The sequence below is a fragment of the Strongylocentrotus purpuratus genome, unplaced genomic scaffold (genome assembly GCF_000002235.5).
Source record: "Strongylocentrotus purpuratus isolate Spur 01 unplaced genomic scaffold, Spur_5.0 spur5_scaffold_21, whole genome shotgun sequence".
Lineage (NCBI taxonomy): Eukaryota > Metazoa > Echinodermata > Echinoidea > Camarodonta > Strongylocentrotidae > Strongylocentrotus > Strongylocentrotus purpuratus.
Genome location: NW_022145607.1, coordinates 26,391,068 through 26,412,492, shown reverse-complemented (window position 1 = coordinate 26,412,492; position 21,425 = coordinate 26,391,068). Strand labels below are relative to the sequence as shown.

Genomic DNA, 21,425 nt, shown 5'->3' with positions numbered 1-21,425 from the left:
TTTGTGTATCCCTTGGGGGGGGGGGGGGTCGATATAGACAGGTTTGACTGTACCAGTGTTACCTCACAAGGAATTTATACCATATGACAATGTATTCACAACTAACATAATGCAAAACCAATTAGCAGTATAAAACATGTTTTTTTCATTTAGCATTAAGAAATAAATTGTTAACAATATTGTTTTTTGCCGAAAAGATTACATTTGTTTGTTTTGTTTTTCAAGGCTGGTAAATGAAATTGCACAAATCAAACAACTACTCTAAATCTTTGGGCCTGTTTTTATATCACCCTGCATTTTTACAGTATCTAAGATGCTAACGGCTCTCCATTATTGTTAAGTCCAACTTAGAGATAAGTTCAACTTAGGATCTTTGTGAAACGCTCCCTGGGTTGAGAGTGGTAGATGTAGATAACTGCAGCTATTACCTGATCTTGGACATCACTGTCACAGAGCTCCAGCCTCAGCAGACTCTCGAAGGGTTTGAGAAGAGCCTCATGGAAGTTGAAGTGGGGTAGCTCCTGGCTCGACATCATCACCTCCGTCAGGACATCGTGGATGATGTCGATGGCTCGCTTGGACACATGCCGGTCCTTGTGGCATGCTGCCTATAAACAGGAGAATGTCATGGTAAATATTGAGGGGTCAGTGACACAAAGACGTAACTCCATATTTTTTTTTAAATGTTCAGAAAAATGTGGGCTTTCCAGGAAACACAAAGACTTTAACTCCACCCAACACCCCATTGAAGTCAATGGCTAGTGAAACATAGACTTAACTCCTCAAGAGTGCCCAGTGACACATAAACCACTTTTTCTCAAAATGGCCAAAATGAAGTTATGTCTTTGTGTCACTGACCCCTCGATATGTACACTGTTCTGGTTTTTAAAACCATTCACAAGTTCTTTTAGCTTAAAGTACAGATAATGACATTTAACAAAAGAGCTTGTGAATGTGAATAATTACTACTACTGATATATGTGTATCTAGTAAATGGTACTTGGTTGGAGGGAAGTGATTGACTGTTTCCATTGCAACTTGGCTAATACATGGGAATTCAAACATTATTAATCAGAAAATACAATCTTAATAGATGACTACTCATGCTACTGTCACTAGTATTAATATAACTGTCACCACAACCGCTATCAGCATCATCACAACTACCACCATCACCTCCATTTTAAAGGAGGTGTAGCATGACGAGACTGTGTCTTGTCGGGCCAATCGGGAATAATACGACTACGGATGGCGCGACCATATTATTCATGTGCTTGCAATATATGGAAAACCGAAGCTTGAGGAGAACTTTGGTCTGTTCCGCAAATGCTAGCGCGCGCTGACCGTTATTTAAGTCCATTGGTTTACATGCAGTTGTCCGAAGGAAGTCATACATGTAGATGGCGTCAACCAGTATTTGCCGTGCTTCACCCCCTTTAACTACTGGTTAATCTCACCTCTATGAGATGAGGGGCGACGACACTCCAGGCCTTCATCATGTGGATCACGGGGCGACTGGGATGCCTCACGCACTTCAGGATCACATCCCCCAACCTGAACAGCAGCAGGGACGTCTCTGCCCTTCCCACCGTTGGGAGGGACTTACTGGGCGAGGTAGGGGTGATCATGCTGTGGTCGTCAGCTAGGGTATGACCGGCAGCATCCTCCCCCATGGGACCGACGCCCTTGGCAGATGAAGGTGACTGGGAGCAGCGGTACAGCTGGGCCTGGGAGGCAAGCCGTAGCTCGCGCAAGAAACCCAGAAGGGCGTGGAGGTTTAGACTGGATGCAGCATCATCAAATAATCTGAGGAATAGAGAGTATAAATTCAAGAAAAAAACTAAATAAATGACTATAAAAAGTGGGGAGGCGCGATTGCTTGGTGGTAGAGCAATGGTGTCGTAACCGGAACGTCTCGGATTCAAAACCAAGTCAATGTGCTCATACCCTTTGGCTAGGCACTAATCCTCATTACCAACTCCTGATATGCTTAGATTTACAGTTAATTGAAAAGATGCGCTTTCAGTTTTGATTTCAAGATATTCACAGATGGTATTACTAGTGAAATCAAAGGAAATCTACTTTTAAAATGCGTCTTATGCAAAAATAAACTCAAGGGTAATAAATTTAGAATTCTTAGTCCCCAAATTGATTGTTGAAAAGTGAAAATATCAGACACCTATATGCAGTAGCATCATGTTCCTGTTGCGTACCTGTCAACTCCAGCAGAAAGTCCACAGACCACCTTAGCAGCCTTGGCCACACTGAGCAGACCACCCTTGGCTGACCCAATCTCAAATCCTAACTCCTCCATCTCCTTCTTGATGAACTCTTGCACGACGATCCCCGATGACGATGGAGGCGGGGCTTGGGCGGCAGGGGGAGGGGCTATGGGGATGTGTCCCGACATGTACGGGGGAATGAGGTCAAGCTCGTCTGCCATGGCCTCCTCCATGGGTTCCATGGGCCGAGTGGATTCTTTGACGTTGGGCATCGGGGTGACTGAGGGTTGGGCTTCTGTGCTGCTGAATTGCGTGTGTTCCAGTTGTGAGACGAAGGCACAGCACCTGTTGAAAAATCAATAAAGATGAAGATACATGCACATTACATCTCCATATAAATGTACATGTATGCTGTAATATTTTCTACACCATGTGATTTAAGTAGAGTGATAAATTGTACTCCATTACAGTTTATCCTAACATAGTGTTGTTTTTTTCTGTATGACCTCAAGAAAAAACAGAAATAGATAAATAGATAGGTTATATAATATCAATCAACATTTAAACATTCTCTTTGAGGAAACAATTAAGGAACCACATCATTCAGGTGATCTTTATGTAGAGGGGAATACTATAACAAATTTGACTGCAGTCCACGGTGATATTAATCGATCAAGGCTATTTCCCTACCTGAAGACATGGCTCCAGCATTCTGCAGAATGGCTGCCCATCTCCAGGCCCATGGAGAGCAGTGCGTCCATGCTGAGGACATGGGCAGCATGCAGCCTCATCCCCTGCCCCTTGCCCAGCTTGCCCCTGAGGCTTGCCATCCTGGAGGACGTCTCCGCAGGATGGGCGTCAGGAGTGGGATTGTCACTTGCGCAGGATGCCTCGCTCAGCTGGGCGAAGACAGCTGCACAACGGGTCTGGAGGCCTACAAGTATTAAAGATCATTAGGGAACAAATCCTTGAATATTACAAGGAGCACAAAGATATGGTAATAAATTTAGAATTCTACCAGGATTACAAGCAGGGTTTAAGTAGGATCATTTAGGAACAAAATTTGGTTGGCGCCAGGAGTCTGATTATCACTTGCACAGGAGGCCTCGCTCAGATGGGCGAAGACGGCTGCACAACTGGTCTGGAGGCCTACAACTAAGATCATTTGGGAACAAAAACGTAAATTTATGAGGAGCAGAAAAGGCATGATAATAGATTCACAACTCTCCCAGGATTACAAGCAGGTTGGAGTCAGGGGTGGGATTGTCACTGGGACTGGATGTCTAGCTAAGCTGTACATCGGAGTACAGGTAAGGTTAGTAGAAAAAAAATAAGTACATGTAGACAGTTTGCAAGGAGAGATCTACAAACTCTATTAGGTTTATATGCATATATACACACACATATATATATATATATATATTGTACAGCTTGGTCTAGTCTTACCAAGTGTACAGCTGAGTTCCGCAGCCTTCCTGAGACCATCCAGACTCAGACAGATGGCATCCCTGTCCCTGGAGTTCTGTTCCTTGCTGCTGCTCCCCTCACTGCCCAGCAGGAAGGCCAGACCGCCTACCTGGGTGTGCTTGGAGGAGAGCGGGATGGACAGGATCGACAGTATACGCCTCCAGAAGGTCGTCAGGAGCTCTCGTGCAAACACCTCACCTGCAAAAATGTATTAGTTGGTACATGTAGATGTTAATTGCAAGTGAATTATAGTTACATTGATACATGGTTTGATAGTAACAGGAACCTGGGACATGTGAGTCACTAATTATCTAGACCCTCAGAAGTTTAAATGTTACATTTACATTGTAAAATATAGATTTATTAGAAAATGGCACAGTGAAGGATTAAAAAAGGATTATCAATGTCAGGTTCTTGGTGGAAACAATCTACATTAGAAGCTTGATATAACGTAAGTGCTTGGAGAATGAGAACTACCCATACAAAAGGATTGGTATTAGTAATTAGAAAGGCATGCTCCTAGTTGTAGAATAGGGATCTTGGTGCCAGGAGGCCCAGGTTTAGAAGCCAAGTTGATGCACTTGGCATTAATTATTAATTACCACTGGAAAGGACTTGAAGCAATAGGTCTGCTGGCTGCTTACCTACAACCATAATATACAATATTTGCTTCTTTAGCAGTCAAGTGAACACATTGCCTACCAGAACTAGATGGCTCCTGTATTAAAGCATGTAGAAATGGAAGAATTCAGAAGTCAACGGGTTAAATGAAATCACTATCATACCTGCAGATCCTTCAAGGTTGGAGTTGTTGACCAGTAGGGTTCCGATCCCTTGATTGTATTCAGGAGCATCATGAAGCATCTGACCACCGAGCTCCTGGCTTCCTAATCCATCAAGGTCTGAAGGGAAGAGGACACAGAATATTCAACAAGCTCTCCTATACAGGTAACTTCTATTGTTATCATGAATGTAGCCAATGAGAAGCGTCAAAATGGATCACGTGACCGTGCATTATTTTTTACTATCTGCATGGGGTGCATTTTGGTGATAATATCCTTGGATGAAGGTTGCGGGGAGACATCTTATGGCCTTGCTAAGTAAGATTGTCCACCCATTTTATAAAACAAATAATACACAGGTTTTCGTTTGTGACCTTATGGCGATGTAGCGCTATTTGGGTATTTACAATGGCACAAAAAACTCTTGGCTATACGCCTCGTGAGTTGTATTGCACAATAGTGAATACCCTCATGTGCTGCATCGACCATAATGCACTCACACATGTGCATTATTGTATAACATCATCATTGTCATAATGCTTCCTCTACTCTCACACATTGCCACTATCATCACAACTGACATCACAATTGGGAGTATAGATGAACATCAACAATCTGCATCTTTATCAACACCCCTCACCATCATCTTCGCCAGCATCGTGTTGTCATTGTCTCTATCATCACAGGAACCCTGATCTCTACTAATGTAATCATCATAGCAAAATGATACAAAATATAGTAATACTATTAATAAAACTAAACATTACAGTCATTATCATCATCATCACCTCCATTACAACAATTAAAACCCTCACAACCAGTGTCATCCCTATCACAACCATAACCATCATCCATCAACCTCATTATCATCGCCACAAACTTAAGCTGAAACCGTCTCATCAAAACCTTTATCAACAAAAATAAAAGCAACAACAAGATCAACATCATCATCACCTTCACCAACCTCATCATCTTCATCACCACCATCAATATCCACATCATAAAAATCGTCGAACACCACCACCCTAAACTTCATCTCCACCACCACCACCACTACCACCACTACTACCACCACCACGCCCACCACCATTGTCACCCCTCTCACCACTACCATCATCACCACCTTCATCATGATCCATCTATGATTAACAAGTTTCTTCTCACCTGTCAGGATGGAGATGAGAGCCCGGTTACAGTGTTCCATGGCAGGCTGGTAGCCTCCTTCCTGCAGGAGGTTCCTTGTAATTATTATCCTGTACAGCTCACCCAACCAAGTGGCTGACAGGTAGACTAACACTCCACTGTAGTGCACGCTATCTATGAATTGTTTCTGGAGATATATAAAATATAATAAACAATACTGAATCTAAAATAACAAATTCTGAAAATATCACTTGCATCCTTTTGTCAAATAGTGCAACATGCTACGGGTTTCCTAAATGGAACGGCAGTAAGAATGTAACTCACTTGTGTGCGAGGCAGAGAAGCAAGGTTTTGATAGTCATTGCTTCTTACTAGTTTAATCTTGAGGAGGAGGCATGCCAATATGTGGCTGTTTGACAAAATGCTTCTGTGTCAGTTGCTCTACAGAAATTCCCTACACTTAATGAATTCTTAACTTGATTCCTGGATCCAACATTAAAGCTAATCCTACCCTAATCTTAGTCCTAAGCCTAACTCTTATCTTGATTCTAAACCTAACCCTAATCATAAATCTAACCAAAATCCCAATTGCAACTCTTACCCTAACCCAATCTTAATGCAATTAAGCCTGGGTTACCTATTATGTAAATGTGAACCATGTTTAGTTACTATTTTATGGTATAAACCCACTTTCATTCTGTCACAGTACAGCAATTCAATTGGGTTGTTCTGTGTATAAATGCACCAGGAGCACACATGCCATAAGGACATAACTCACCTGAGTGAGAGGCAGGGAAGCAGGGTTCTGGTAGTGATCGCTCCTCACAAGTTTGAGGTTGAGTAGCAGACAGGCATAAGTAGCGACATAGATACCATCAGCATTGATGACTGGGGTCAGGTTCAGCTTGTTAGATTTGTCATCTTCTGCATCGGTCTTCTTCATGGTATAGCCTGCACAGAGCAAGATAATTGGAAATGCAATATGATCAATTTAAAAATGTCTAAAAACAAGAGGGCAAACATAGAATCACCTCCATGACTTTAGCTGTGATTATTCCAAAGGCACAAAGTGGGATTTATCTATGTTTAAAAAATCTGTGGATATTTGGGGGTAATCTGAACCATGTGCTAACTACGAACTGTTCTATTTCTTCCTGTGCTTACCCATCACATATCTGGAGGCAAAGAGCTGAATGGCCTTATCAACATCCATCACATCATCGATGACTAGAAACCTAGGCAGCATGGCAAGGAGGGCATCAGCGAAGTCCTGGGCAGCTTCTTTCTCCTTCTTGGCATTGAGAAGAGCAGCCTGTCAAACAAGAAAGGAAAAGACTATGGAATGAGCCAATCATAATGTCAATCATAATGCTGCCTGGAAGACCTAGTGGCAGCAAAGGCTCTTCGGTGTGAAAAAGCCTGGCAGAACAATTGAGATCAGATGATGAACACGAAAGAAGAAGATCATAATGGCCATGTACATGTAGCTATGCTTTCCAGTAGGTTCCTGTTTCATTTCATAATTTTGATCTTACTTTGTCAACTATGTTCTTTATTGTGCCAACGATTGTTATATGAAATGAAATATAATCAATCAATCAATCAAAGTAAGTACATAGTTCTTAAGATAACAATTAATCTGTGTAAAATACATAACAGCTCCATATTTACATGTTCAGCATAGAATGAACAGAAAGTGAATAGTCAGAGAAAAAAAATCAAAGAGTTCTGACCTTCTCTGCAGCGGCCGATGGGCTTCCTGGTAGAGATGATCCCTTAGCTGCCCCATCCTTCTCTTCTTCCTTTTTCTCTCCTTCCTTCTTCTCATTCTCTGAAGTCTGGGTATCTGCTTCAGGACACTGGTCACTGCTCTTGAGATCTGTGTCCGGAGAAATAAGAGGTGAATCCTCTCCTGAATCTTCACAAGGCTCTTCTTTGTCCTCCTCACCCCCTTCTCCTGCAACCTGCTTGGTCTCCTCCCCCTCCTCCTTCTCTTCTTTGCCTCTTGCCTCCTCCCTTGCTTCATCCTGGACTGCATCACTGGTAGCATCATCCACAGCATCGTCCTGTGTATCATCGTCGTCGGCAGCGAAAGCAGCTGCAGCAAGAGCGACCGGATCCTCCTCATCCACCACCTCTTCCTCCTTCCCTCCATCTTCTTCCAATCCATCTCCATTGTCGCATCCTCCTCTGGGCGTGATGGGATCCACCTCCTGCAGATCCCCATCCTCTTCTCTCTCTCCATCTCTGTTCGGCAGTCCGATCCTGTCCACTCCTTCACCCGGCCTGTCCTCGTCTCCTGTGACGGACCTGTAGGCTCCTGCAAGTTCCAGCAGCGTCTGTTTACGCTCTGGCGGGAAGCTGGTATGAAGGTTTTCTGGTGCAAGGCAAGGTAGTCCATCCAGTTCTTGCTCCATTTCTGAAATGTGACGGTTGTAACTGTTATTAATAAGTCAGTAAAAGGATTTCAAAAATACATACTAATAGCAGGCCAATGTCTTTAAAGCATTGTCATCCAAGGAGAGACCAATCCCCCCTCCCCATTAGCTTTACATCGCTAGAATACATAAAGTTGCCCATAACCTAAGATTACATTTGACTCAAATGGTTGACCCTAAAAAATAATCTGTATACTAAAGCAGACTCCCCCCCCCCCCCCCCCCAAGTAATGACAAAAATTCTACATTAGCATGCAGGATTCATGTCACACATCTCAAAATGAATAAGACCATGAAGTTATAGTTCTATATATCTCAAACTGCATTAAAATCATCACTAAGCAATCATTCAATATATTCATGTATAGCCAATTATGCATATGGAGAAATATATATTTTTCCTGTACACAACACAGTACTTTGAAATGCTCTGTGTATTAAAATGGTACGCAAGACTATAAGCTACAAAGTTGTGAAAGCTTGTGGTGCAAACACAAAATCATCCTCAAATGATATTTGTTTTAAAGCCCCATGCACTGCACTACTTATAGCTACTTGCACCATCTATATAGCAAACAATGCCTAATCGGTGATCAATGGTCCCCCTTTTTTAATGTTAATTGAGAGCTGATTTAATGGGATAGCCACCTGCCAGTGACCATGCAGGGAGGTCTAATCCCTCCCGGCCAAACTAGTGCAGATGGGCTTTAAGGAATTATCACACGACAGCCACAGGGCATCTGCAACACAGCATATCAATCTCTTTAATCTAACCTTTCTTGTTCTCTTCTTCTTTTTCCTTGGCTCTCCTGACGATCTCTTCTGCCTGCCATTGGCCCATTCCTTTCCCATGACTGATCTGTTCCAGCGAAGCCAACAGCGCCCCCACACATCCGATGCTAGACAGGCACACCTCATGGCAACCGGATGCTTCAGATATACCATCCATGAGCCTTGAACCCAAACAAAAATAGAGGAAGATATATCAGACTGTCATTATTTTGTGGTTATTTAAAGGGCACTTTTGAAGAGTTAGATGTTGGGATGGATGTCTTAAATTGAAATTGAAAAGTTTTCAGATGGCTATGTTTTGTCCAAGAAAGAAGTAGATGATTGCAGTAAAATTAGGAAAAGGTATAATCCATAATGAGGGGAGGAATGCATGTTTGGGTTACAAGTAATACCGTAGCATTTACATAAAAAATATGTGTAACATGGTCAATTTGTAGTAGAGGTACTGATGACGTAGTTAAGTGGTGTACACTATAAATACGCACATAAAATAACTGACCACTTGACACACAGGTCTGAAAGCTCATGACATCATAAAACATGGACATTTCTTCTAATTCACTTCTCTGAATGCTTGTAAATGTAGTGAGGTATAGAAGCTGAGATATAGACTCACAATTTGATTAGGTCCAGGTCTGCTTTGTGGTCCTTGTTTGACATGCTAGTAATCTCAGCACCCTCTATAGCTGGTCCAGCTAGGTCTAGGATCCGACCCGGAGCAGACAGTATCTATGGTGGGGGGGAAATGATCCAGTTAATAAAAGGTCTCTTTTTTTTAATCTGGAAAAAAAGGAGGCTAGCTTCAGTGTACATTCATATGTTCATGAGTGCAAAACAACAGATTTCTATTATATTTTACCATTTTTAAAAGCTCATTTTGGGTTCTGTTGATGGGACTGCATTTAGAAAGAAGGTGGCTTTAGATATAAAGTGTATACAAACTAACAAAAACTTGATGGAAATAATATTCACTGAAACCATATGTTCAATCGATAGTTACAAGTTGGTATGACTAGCTCTGTTTTCTCATCTTCACTTTATAAAACTCATCTCTTCAATAGCTTTTACCAAAATAGTTACCAGTTATCTGTTTTGGTGCTGTTACAAACTTAAGGTAGTACCTATATGTAGATGTAAGTAGATATTAAACAAGACTTGTGTTAAGCTATATTGGTATCACTAATGAGTACACCATGTAACAAAAAGAATACAGATATCTTACATGAATTTGGGTATAAATCTTATTGCTTTCGAATCATATTTTGCTTGTACCTCTTTGAGAACCTTGAGGGCCTCGTTCCTCTGCGAAGGGGGCGGGAACAGCAGCATCCTGTGAAGCAGCGAACCAATCACAGGCCTCATGGAAGCCACGCACCCCACCAGTCTGATCAGTTCTCCGGCTATGCAGTAGATGACATGCCTGGCCGAGCGGAAGGAGACGGGAACGGACACCGCGCTGCTAGACCCCCTGCCATGCTCTTGGTGATGGTTGGTGGCTAGGTGACCAGGAGGATAATAATAATAATAATAATATACCGTACTTATACAGCGCATATGTCTCTATGCGCTGTATTAAAGAAAGAGTAAGAAGGAAAGGTGGATAGAGTAACATAAGAAGAGTGAGATATGCTCAACATAATTCCTCTCGTTAACATTGGAAAGTATTTTTGAAAAGAAATGTTTTAAAACGTGCCTTAAATCTGTCGACAGTATCACAGTTTTTTAGATTTATTCCAAAGTTCAGCTGATGCAATCTGAAAAGAGCGAGACCCGTAGAATTTAGTATTTACATGTATTTGTTGAATGGTGAGGAATGGTTTTTGAGAATAGGGGAGATATGTTCACTTGAACGAGATCTCGTAACAGGCTGTGCGGCAGAATTTTCGATTCTTTGGATTTGATTCAGTTGATTTTCAGGTAGATTGTAGAGAAGAGCATTACAATTATCGATATGACACATTATGAGACTGAGAACTAGTCGTTCTGTCAGTTTCTCATCTAAGTAACACCTAATTTGTCCTATTTTATATAAGGAGAAGGAGGCCGCACGGAAAACCTTACTTACTTGGATGATGGTGATCGGGATGATGGTTGGAGGAGGAGGAGGAGGATGAGCTGGAAGAGATGATGGATTTCTGGTCTTTGGGGATGCCTAGGACGGCTATGAGTGTGGGGCACAACTCTTGCCTGTTTTATTAACAAAATAAACAAACAAACAAAACCAGAAACACAGATGAAGACAATGGTTTTCAAAGAGATCTAATTTGGTATTCATGGCATATTTGGAAGATAAAATAAAAACTGGATTTAATAACAAACCAGTGTGAAATGTTATGTACAAGGGATCAAACACAGAGTCACAGAAGTGTATAAATAAACAAATTTTGTACATCAAAGTAGTTGCATTTCTACGCAAGATTTCTTTTAACTCCAACGTAGACCTACAACTTGTATTTTGTACACTATGTACTCAGAAACCATCAGTTATTACGATACAGGAATGTAGCTCTTTATTTCGACAGTGAATCTTCCATGAGATAAAACTTGCAATCAACTGAACATTTTCATTCACATGAGCAATCACACATAAATAAAAGAAAAATACAGAAATTTGAGTGACTGGAATAAGACAAGCTCCTGTATTTACCAGAGGACTTTCTGGAAGGCCGAACTGCCTCGCAGGCCAGGCTCCATGTTGCTTAGCATTGCCAAGATGGCTTCCAGTTCAAAGGTCAATTGTGTCTGATTCTGGGTGCTGGCTCCAGCTCTAAAAAGGAGAAAGAATAGTAATAATAATAATAAACTATTCTAATATAGCGCATATCACAAAATAAATTTAAGTCCCTATGCGCTAAAAAAAAAGTAAAAAGAGATAATAGCAGACATGACGGAAGAGAAGAGAAAGAACAACTGCTTTGTCATAACACTGTACTATTTTAACAAACCAAAAAATGTGTCTTTGAACTTGCTTAAGATGACTGGGTAATTTGTTCCATAACTCTGCAGCTGCCAGTTGAAAGGATCCAATATATTTAAGTTCTTATCTATTTTATAACAGGGGTAAATTAAAGAAAATAATAAAAAATAATAGAAAAAAAATAGAAAAACACAGAAGGTAAAGGAAGGGACATAGCAGGAGGAAGTACAGTTTGAAGCATGAGGTGGTGGTTCATGACAGGATTGACTGGGAGGAATGGGAGGGGAAGAAAGAAAAGAATAATCATCAATAAGACACACATAAAATAAAAGAAAAGAACTTACTTGTGCGTTTCTGAGACCTTGTTACATAAGAACCCTAATACAGCAACCACATCACCACATAGTCGGTCTTTACCATCAAAAGAAGCTGCAATGTATTAAATACAACAAGTAGAATGGTTATTATACAGAAATAAAATGTCATCAAATTGTCATGCATATATAATCAAACACCAGAAAGATACATGTAAACTAAAATAGGGTGTGTAAAGAAATCTAGTCTCTGGCTCAAAACTAATTTGTTTTCTCTGCAATATAGATTCAATATGCAAGCAAGCAAGCACAAATAAAGCAAAAGTGAATCACTTGTGATGTTTATAGCAAAGAGATATTGGATTGCCATGCATTTTAATAAGGAGAAGCATTACTGTTGATACAAACAGAGTATTCCTTTTTTAAATGATTACATAGTCTAAATTTTAATAATCTAACAGCACATTCTTAAAAAGAGAGAATTATCTAGAAGTATCTGCACTAGTTTGGCCACGATTATCACATTAAATAGTTTATTTGCTGTATCCAAGCATACACAAGAATTCAAATTTCTTTATTGATTCATTCTCATATTTGCCTATACAGATCTTAAATGCTAGCATTGACTTCATATGAGGTACAAGTTAAACTAAGTGCAAACAAAAAAAGACAAATATTATTCACTTCAAGCTAATCTTGAAAACATTTTCAGAAAATGCAAAAAAGCATTTAGTGGTGCAAAATGACTTACGTAGGTATGGAATCCACAATGAAAGGCATGTCAGAAATAAATCAAAATATGTGATGAATAACATACATGGGAGATGAGTTAAACAACTGAAACGTTTGAAGATGTACTTGAACATGAACACATAAATGTATGTCAATCTCACAAACATGGTAATAGGCAATGTTATGCCATGGTGCTTATGTACATGTACATGTAGAATGTGCAAACTGGACTGGACTTGATACAATATAATTTAATTTAAACCAAAGACAGCTGTTTTCCATTAAAGTCAGAGTTGCCAATCAATCTTTGAAATGATTTTTAAATCCATGGTTACAGACTGCATCATTGTTTCCAGATTGATATCTGTAATACAAATATGTGTAGTCCAGTGTTACTTAGATCATATGCTTGAGAATGTGTATGCCATACATTTATGTGTACATGGACATACATCTTCAAACTGTAACAAAATGTGGAGCAAGCGATATTGTTATAGCCTACAATTGAAAGTATGCTGTCTGCAGATTCCATTGATTTATACCTCATTATTTTGTTCACTTGCATGTTCATAAATGTACACTGTAAACTGTGAAAGTACTATTTTTTTCGTTCTTGCTCCAAATTCTGTTTACTTTCTTCAGTCCATTGTAATACGCTTACACATATTTCAGTATGATGTGCAAACAATCAGCTTTCATGAAATTCATAGAAAATGGGGAAAGGTGCTGTGACAATGTCTGGAAAAGGAAAGAAAATGGTGATCAAGGTTATAACTCAAAGAGTCAGACATACTGTACAATGTATATTATTACTCAACTAACGAAAAGAATATACAATCAGACTGAAATTTAAAACTAAAATAATGTCTAAATAAAAACAATAAATCACATGTTCACAGAACTTTTGTATGTAATAATGTCTAAAGAAAAGCCATTAATTAAACATATGAATAATGTACATGTACATAATGAAAGTTACAACTGTCAGTCAATCCTAAACTACTTTCCATCAGACCCCGGCAGTAGCATAAAAACATTAAAAAAAAATTTAAAAAAAGTCAAATAAAATTTGAGCCTGTCTTAATAACAGAATGAAGTAACCTTCTTACAACTATTGACAGAAATTGTATTTGAAAAAGTACATTTAATGAATCTTCAACCTGTATGAGCATCAGGAGAAGAATATGAACATTTGAAGGCTTTATTATTTTGAAGAATCGAAGCTTCTATTTAAAAGTCTTTTTAATACTAAAAATGCTTGAAGAAGGAATGGACTTAATATCATATTGTACATGTACATGTATCAATGAAATGAATGGGAACCTACATGTAAAATGCAGAGCAATATAAAGAGAACAGTAAATGACAATGTATTGCTGGCATTTGCTGCCCACTGATTTAAAATTAGCCAAACTCTGAATGTTTTTCACACTGTACTGTAAATATAAGCTAGGCTAGGCTATGTAAATGTAATATTTAAAAGTACTTGGAGCATTGGAATATTGAATATAATGAAAACAATTCCGAAGCTATTTCTTTTCTGAAACAATGAAAGTTCTTACCCATCTCTCCTTTGTCTAGCATGATGGTGTTTTTGACCTGGGATGAAAATAGCATTTTATGTTATGAGTGAGTACACAAAGTAGACAATGAACAAATGTGAGGGCTGGATTAAAAAACAAAAATTGAGATACATTGCATTTTTAAACCGACAGACTGGTTTTGAGTGAAAGATATTTGATACAATTATGTCCAAACAGTATAACAGCTTCGTATAGTTTACAGTGTATCTCTCTTTTTACTCTGTGTATCTAGAAAGAATACAGGTACCTATTATGATTTTCACACTTGCAAATTTGTCCTTATTCCCATACTATAGGTGGGGCTACAGGGGGTCTTAGCCCCACCTATATTATGAGGACTAAACTTCAATAGCCTACTTTGTTTTCACACTTGGTTCAAAGTGGGCTAGCACCAGTGATAGTACAATTTAAATAATAAAAAAGCATTCAAAAAAGGAATGCTATACTTTCACAAGTTACATGACTTTGATACACTGTCTGTTACGGAAATGTAATACATGTACATAACATTGATAAAGAGCAACATTGAATCAAACTACAAAATGTTTGGATGTCACAACTCACAAAGCAAATTATATACAATTGTACAATACTCAACAAGCACTGAAACAGTCTTTCCAAAAAAGCTAAATTCTTAGGAATATGTAATGAATTTATATCAATTATTTCTCTTGAGGTAATGTGCCAGCCAATAATTCTATGTTTTTTTGCAGATGACAGGGGCAGGTTTCATTTCAGCAAATTGTTTTCATGATAATGAACACAGGCTACTTACATTTACATGTTTGCACATATATGCAGCCGGCTCTCAATTCCATAGACCATTAAATAATCTCTACTACAATGACATTTTGCAAAAATAAAACTCTCACAAAAATAACAGCTTATATGATACAAGTACGAAGTACACACTAGATGTGAGCACAAAACATGAAGCAGACTTACTTGTGATTCACACAACATGCGTAAAGTTTGTGTTAGCGTGATTTTAGCAGCATTACTGGCTGGATTAGGATGACGGGTAGCAACAGACGGCCAATCAATGCAAGCCTATAGGGCACACACACAAAAACAAAAATCGCATGCCAAGCTGGTACTACAAATACTTGTATGTCAGGTGAAAATAATGGTAGTTGGGTGAATGAATGCATGTTTCTTAAAACGCTATATGAAACATTGGAATTTGAAGAGAAAAGAAATGCACAGAAATTACCTTTTTATGTGTGTGTAAAGATGTCTCTTTTTTTACCATCAATTTTTTTTATTGTTGGTTACTTTCTTCATTTATTTAACCATTTGGATTAATATTGCATACATGAGGCCAAACAAATCTTACATCTAGGACATAGACCTTTAAGACTGAAAAAAAAAGTATAAAGTAGATAAGTGGAAGAAGGAGAAGAAAAAGAAGGTGGAGAAGAAAACAAGAGAGCAATAGAAGGAAAATTAACAGAAGAACAAGCAAGAATAACCAACAATTGCAAAGGGAATGGCATGTCAGCAACATCTCAACAATCAAATGTACCCTTTGATAGAGTTATAAGAGAATGTATCATACAAGCATTGAAGTCACTGTCTTACAATGAGCAATTCATGTCAATAACAATTATGGTTGAAAAATCAACATGGATTAATACAACATGTAGTTGATATGCTTCTCTTTCTCACATCAATGCAATGAGTAGACATTCATGATCATAATATTTGACATACTCAAAGCACTACATCGAATGTAATTTGAGTTCTAGAAATAATGAACAAACTCTCATAAATTGAAACAATATTTGGAGGTTTGAAAAAAACTATATTGAAAGAAAGGGGTTTAGGCCAGCCAGAATCACCAAAATCTGGTCCATACATATGTATACTTGTTGCTTTTTTTCATGGTTTTCGAGTTTTAATCTAAACGCTACACTTTGTTTACATTCTGCTGGTCCAAACAAACAAGTGATCAGTTTTTCATGATCAACACAATAACACCATCTCTCCACAGACAGAGTTTGGTGGGTTTTTTTTGCATGTAACTTTGATGTTTTGTAACTAGAACTCAAGATAACATGTACAGCATACACATGTACATTTAACATAAACCTTCAGGATGAAACAAAACATGTTTTATGCATATAGACATGATGTATGGTAAAGCTTGAAACAAGACAAATACACACACAGTGTACAGTGTAAATACAACAACATATGAATGCAGCAAAACATCAAGCAGCATGGAATGCAATACTATGAGGGGAGACTGGTAACATATCACTTCTACCTGTCTATTGGTGCTTTGGGCAACGTCTGTCATGACCTGAAGAATGGTCACCTGACAAGCCTTGGTAACCTCAGGTTTGCTCTGTACATACACTGACTGGCAGAACTGGGCCAACCATGGCATTAAAAGTGATTTTTAACAGGTTATTCAATGATTACGTAAATTGTGCTACAGTCAAACCTGCTTTAGTGAAAATGGTTTCTCATTGACACATGTACTAAAGAAACCTGTCTATAAAGACCACTTTTTGGGTGTCCCTTGGGCAGTCGCTGTAGACAGGTTTGACTGTAATACTTTTTAATAGGTGCCTCCCATATTCTATTCTATTAAGGTCGTATAAAACTGATTCAGATCTCAACCCACCCCGCTTTTTTTCTTCCTGCCACTACCTTTTTGTATTATTTGATACAGGGGAGAGAAAAGACGAATCTGATGAAAATTATCTAGTCGATGGAGACACAAAATAGACTCTTAATCCCATATAAGGTTCTAATCACATTGATAACATTTCAAACTAGGTGATCAATTTCAAATGAGAACAAGGAGAAAGTAAATTTCCCTCCCCAGATATGTACACACCTTTTTCCAACTTTTTAAAACCCCTATTACAGTCTATAAGGGCATCTGTCAATTTCATATACACATCTGTTAGAGGCTGACCATCTTTAAAGATAAGCTGCAAAAGGAGGGACGGTTATTTGGAAAAGTTACCTTGGCGATGTTGATGACAGTCTGTGGAGATACATGGGATGGGTTGGAACAGGCTACCATCAAGAGAAGCTGAAAGAGGAAATCAATATTTAAAGTGAAATATTTTAAAGTAAATTTGAATAATTGCATGACAAAGAATGAATTTTGATCTCGGAATAATAGAAATACATACACGTATTAATAGAGAAAGTAGGATAGGTAAAAGATAATGGACCCATCATAATCAACTGTCTTTAACCAATCATTTGATTCCACCATTTCTGGGTCCCTAAAATCAAGTTCATGTTGATCCAGAGTTATACTGGTGTCATCACTACCAACATCACCACTATTGCACCAGCCATCATTACTACAATGTATGTGATATAAACTATAACCATCCTCCTCATCATTTCCATTCTGATCATCAACATCAATTCATCATCATTATCCCCATCATCATCACTAAGACCATGATCACCATCATATTGTCCTGATACCCACCTTCATGATCTCAACTTGGTGGTCCTCGCTGAGTGAGGGGGTGATGGCCACCGCTCTAAGAATCTGGTTTGGCATCGTGTCATCCTCATGCTCTATCTCACCTTCTCGGCACTTCAGTTTCTCATCTGCTACCACTTTCTGCAGGGAACAAAACACACAATAATAAAATAATAATAATCTGGATTTATATGGCGTTTAATAAGAAATACCCTCACTAAGCAATTTGCAGATGTTATTACCCCAGTCATTGGATTCGTTCATGCACAATGTGCATCATCTCCACTACCTGAGGAGTATTCCTACCATATGGTCACCATGAGGGCATATGGCAATAACTATTTGAACACAAAGGTTTTTTGTCAACCTACCAGATCCCCATTTATCTCCTGGGTATGGAGTGGCAAATGTAGACTAATGTCTTGCCAGAAGTCATTAGTGTCGTGTCTGGGATCTAACCCACGACCTTTGAATTTCAAGTCAAGTACTTAAACCACTCGACCACGACAGCTCTATGATACGATGAGATCGATCTTACAATCTATTTGAACAGATCTTTCACTTGATATTTTCCTGATAACAGGATCACTGCATTTCTATATAATCTGTGTCAAATGGTATCAGAAGTAACAGTGATTGAAGACATGTATGTGCATGTATGTAGAAGCAGCAATATTGCAGTTTTGGCAACAACAAAAAACTGGCACAAAATAGCAGTACATCATCTTTGTAGCACTAGGTCTAGAGGTGTTGATTTTTTAATTTTAAAGAAGTACATGTACACAAGTATAGGTACAGGTATATTATGTCTTGTTTACATAGGTGGTGTGATCTAGCAGATACATGTACATGTCCAGTGCAACACTGGATTACCTATCTGTTTTTATCCTGGCACCACATATGTCCTGCAGCAAGATATTGATATACATTTACCAGTATGGGATGTACTTATCAAGAGGGTAATTTTTGTTTGTTCAGTGTCACAGACAATGTTATGAAGCCTTTAGCTTTGGAAAAAAATCACCACAAAAAGCACAACAGAAATTAACCCACTGCTTTTGGGAGCCGAGTGCTCCCTACATGTATGTACAATGTATCACGCCTATGTGAAAGAGAGAATTCGGCTGTCAATGTGTTAAAAAGTAAGAAGTTAAAAAGTCAGCATCCAAACCTGAAGTCCAGTGATTCCCAGTGGAATAATCTTGCTAGTCTTAGACTCCAGACACAGTTTGAATGGTTCAATACAGACTTCTCTCTGTGAGTGTGTAGAAGCCTCAGACTCCTGGCTGTATGCCCCTGCATTGAAAAAAAGTTAAAGGGAAACCAGACCTGGTTAAAACAAAGTGGTCAACCATTTGACTATAGTAGTATACCATACATGTATAAGAGACAAAATATGATTAGGCTTTAGAAGTGAATAAGAGCCCTAACTTGTTTTAGGTTACTGATATTTTTGTGGATAAAGAGAAAAGTGGATGCTACATGGATTAGAACTCATGGAAAGTAGATGAAATAGGGTCGAATGAATGCGATTGAAATTTTAGATCTGAACAAGCCTTTACACAATAGTTTCACGTACACATGTACTGATTAAATACTGTAAATACTAAACAAACAATTGCAACTCATTCAATCAGCTCCGTGTTTACAGAGGAAATGAGATGTGGCAACAGATGTTCTTAAATCAACAGTTGGTAATGAGAGCTACTTGTGAAGTTTGTGAACACTATTCGAATTTCTCATGATCTCGGCCATATAGTGTACACCTACATGTACATGTACATGTACATTATGGTTAAAACCTTGCAAGTGCTTTGTCTGTTTGGAGCCAGAAGGGCCTTAACTCACATACTTTAATATATGCTCTTTTGGCTCTAAACAGACTAATTCTATTCTACATGTAGCATGGTCACAAGGTCTTTCAAATCAAGAGCAATGTCAATATCATATTGCAATCATGTTCGGATGACTTAATACACTGTACGTGTACTTGTAATGTTTCGTAATTTCGAAAGGGGTAATTGAAACTGTCTCAGATTTATGTTGTGAAAGTGTCACTGATCGTGTTATATTTAGGGTATGTTTATGCTCAAATTTTTCGGGCCAGAATCAGGCATCTGTTACGCGTTTAGTTCAAAACACGGTTGCATCCTTTCTCACTTTTGTAGAATCACCGAAAAAACGGCGATCACGATCACCAATCGTAAACTCACAAAAAGGTGCGTTTACAATTTGTAAACGCGTTTAAATGGGGTCAACGCACTGACCTCTAGTGGGTTTACGTAGCATGCACAGTGCAGGTTTGCGAATCCAGCTGCAAGGCCAATTAAGGCCACCCAGCGAGAATTGCCTGGAGGAGCCAGAGAAGTGAACATAAACAGTACACCGTGGAACTGCGATTACGATGAGCGTTTACGATGTGCGTTTCAAATCGCTCATTCTGCCTTCAAAATTGAGCTTAAACGCACCCTTAGACGCACACAAGAATCTTTTGCTACACCCACTCTTCACTATCTACCCCCCCCCCCCCTCCTATTAAATCTCTTTAATTTTCCAGTGGATCTGTGCTGTGATCCACTATTGCAGGTCTATATTCCAATTAAAACATCAAAATTGAAAAACTAAAAGAAAAATCAGTGAAGTATAATAATTTCTATTGTTTGTTCTCAACATTTTTTCCTGAAAATTGCAACCTTATCCCTCATAACTACACATGTATGTATTCTACTGTCCTTCCTTGAGGGCTGTTGAAGCATTGTTTTTTCTTAATAAAAGCATTATTTAATTGCATGTCAGAGGTGAAAAAAACAACTAAAGCAGAGTAAATGCTGACAAATTTGAAGAGAAAAAACAAACTTTCCAGGACAAATATACAGTGTACCTGCACACATACTTGACCTTTTATCTATGTTTACAAACAAACAAGTCTAGTTGTCTACCATACAGGAGATCTAAAGTTTCTCACTTGATTTTAGCAAGCACTCAAGGAGAGTTAATTCTGTCCTCAATGATCAGTGAGCTACATATATCTTGGCTAAAGTTAAACAGGATTAGGAGTCTCACAGTACAACTTCGTCAATTCATCAAGTATATGTACATGTACATGTATTTGCTGGACCAACATCTGAATAATATTTGCCGTAGTTAACAATTACTCAGTAAATCTGATTAATTAAAAAAAAACTGTGTACAGCACTTGCTGGATAATTTAAGCAAAATAACCAAAGTATTCCATGAAATATTGGGATGAAATAAAGGTACCATAAAGATTGAGCATTGAATGAAAGATTTGAAAAAACAGTAATTGATGGCTGCTTCAGTCACTACCTGTATAGAAAGACCACACGTTTTTAAAAGAATATATTTTTGTATCCCGTGAGCAGACTTTTCCATTGAAACACGTTAAATGAACCTGTACAAAAAGACCACCTGCCAATTAGGACCAGTCTTTGTTGACATGTTTCAGAACACTTGTCCAATGGAATGTTATCCTAACTGTGTACAGTAAATTTTAAGCATATGTATACAAGTACCCAGCCTAGCCCAGCCTAGCCTTTGAAAGGCCAATGTCCTCT

General features: G+C 38.7%; 1 protein-coding gene across 1 annotated transcript in view; it reads right to left on the bottom strand.

The window, feature by feature from the left end:
- Nucleotides 1-21,425, bottom strand: part of LOC115918915 (brefeldin A-inhibited guanine nucleotide-exchange protein 3-like) — a 31,817-nt gene that overhangs the window by 6,454 nt on the left and 3,938 nt on the right. Inside the window, exons 3-23 of the mRNA XM_030994283.1 lie at nt 19,022-19,146; nt 17,854-17,991; nt 17,371-17,439; nt 15,336-15,440; nt 14,370-14,406; nt 12,106-12,190; nt 11,492-11,611; nt 10,910-11,031; nt 10,117-10,340; nt 9,461-9,573; nt 8,827-9,005; nt 7,348-8,033; nt 6,779-6,926; nt 6,393-6,565; nt 5,636-5,801; nt 4,475-4,591; nt 3,669-3,887; nt 2,913-3,156; nt 2,214-2,567; nt 1,458-1,806; nt 429-608 (exon numbers count right to left, since the gene is read on the bottom strand). Of these exons, the coding sequence (XP_030850143.1) occupies nt 429-608; nt 1,458-1,806; nt 2,214-2,567; nt 2,913-3,156; nt 3,669-3,887; nt 4,475-4,591; nt 5,636-5,801; nt 6,393-6,565; nt 6,779-6,926; nt 7,348-8,033; nt 8,827-9,005; nt 9,461-9,573; nt 10,117-10,340; nt 10,910-11,031; nt 11,492-11,611; nt 12,106-12,190; nt 14,370-14,406; nt 15,336-15,440; nt 17,371-17,439; nt 17,854-17,991; nt 19,022-19,146 (3,953 nt within the window). The remainder of the gene's footprint in view (nt 1-428; nt 609-1,457; nt 1,807-2,213; nt 2,568-2,912; nt 3,157-3,668; nt 3,888-4,474; nt 4,592-5,635; nt 5,802-6,392; nt 6,566-6,778; nt 6,927-7,347; nt 8,034-8,826; nt 9,006-9,460; nt 9,574-10,116; nt 10,341-10,909; nt 11,032-11,491; nt 11,612-12,105; nt 12,191-14,369; nt 14,407-15,335; nt 15,441-17,370; nt 17,440-17,853; nt 17,992-19,021; nt 19,147-21,425) is intronic.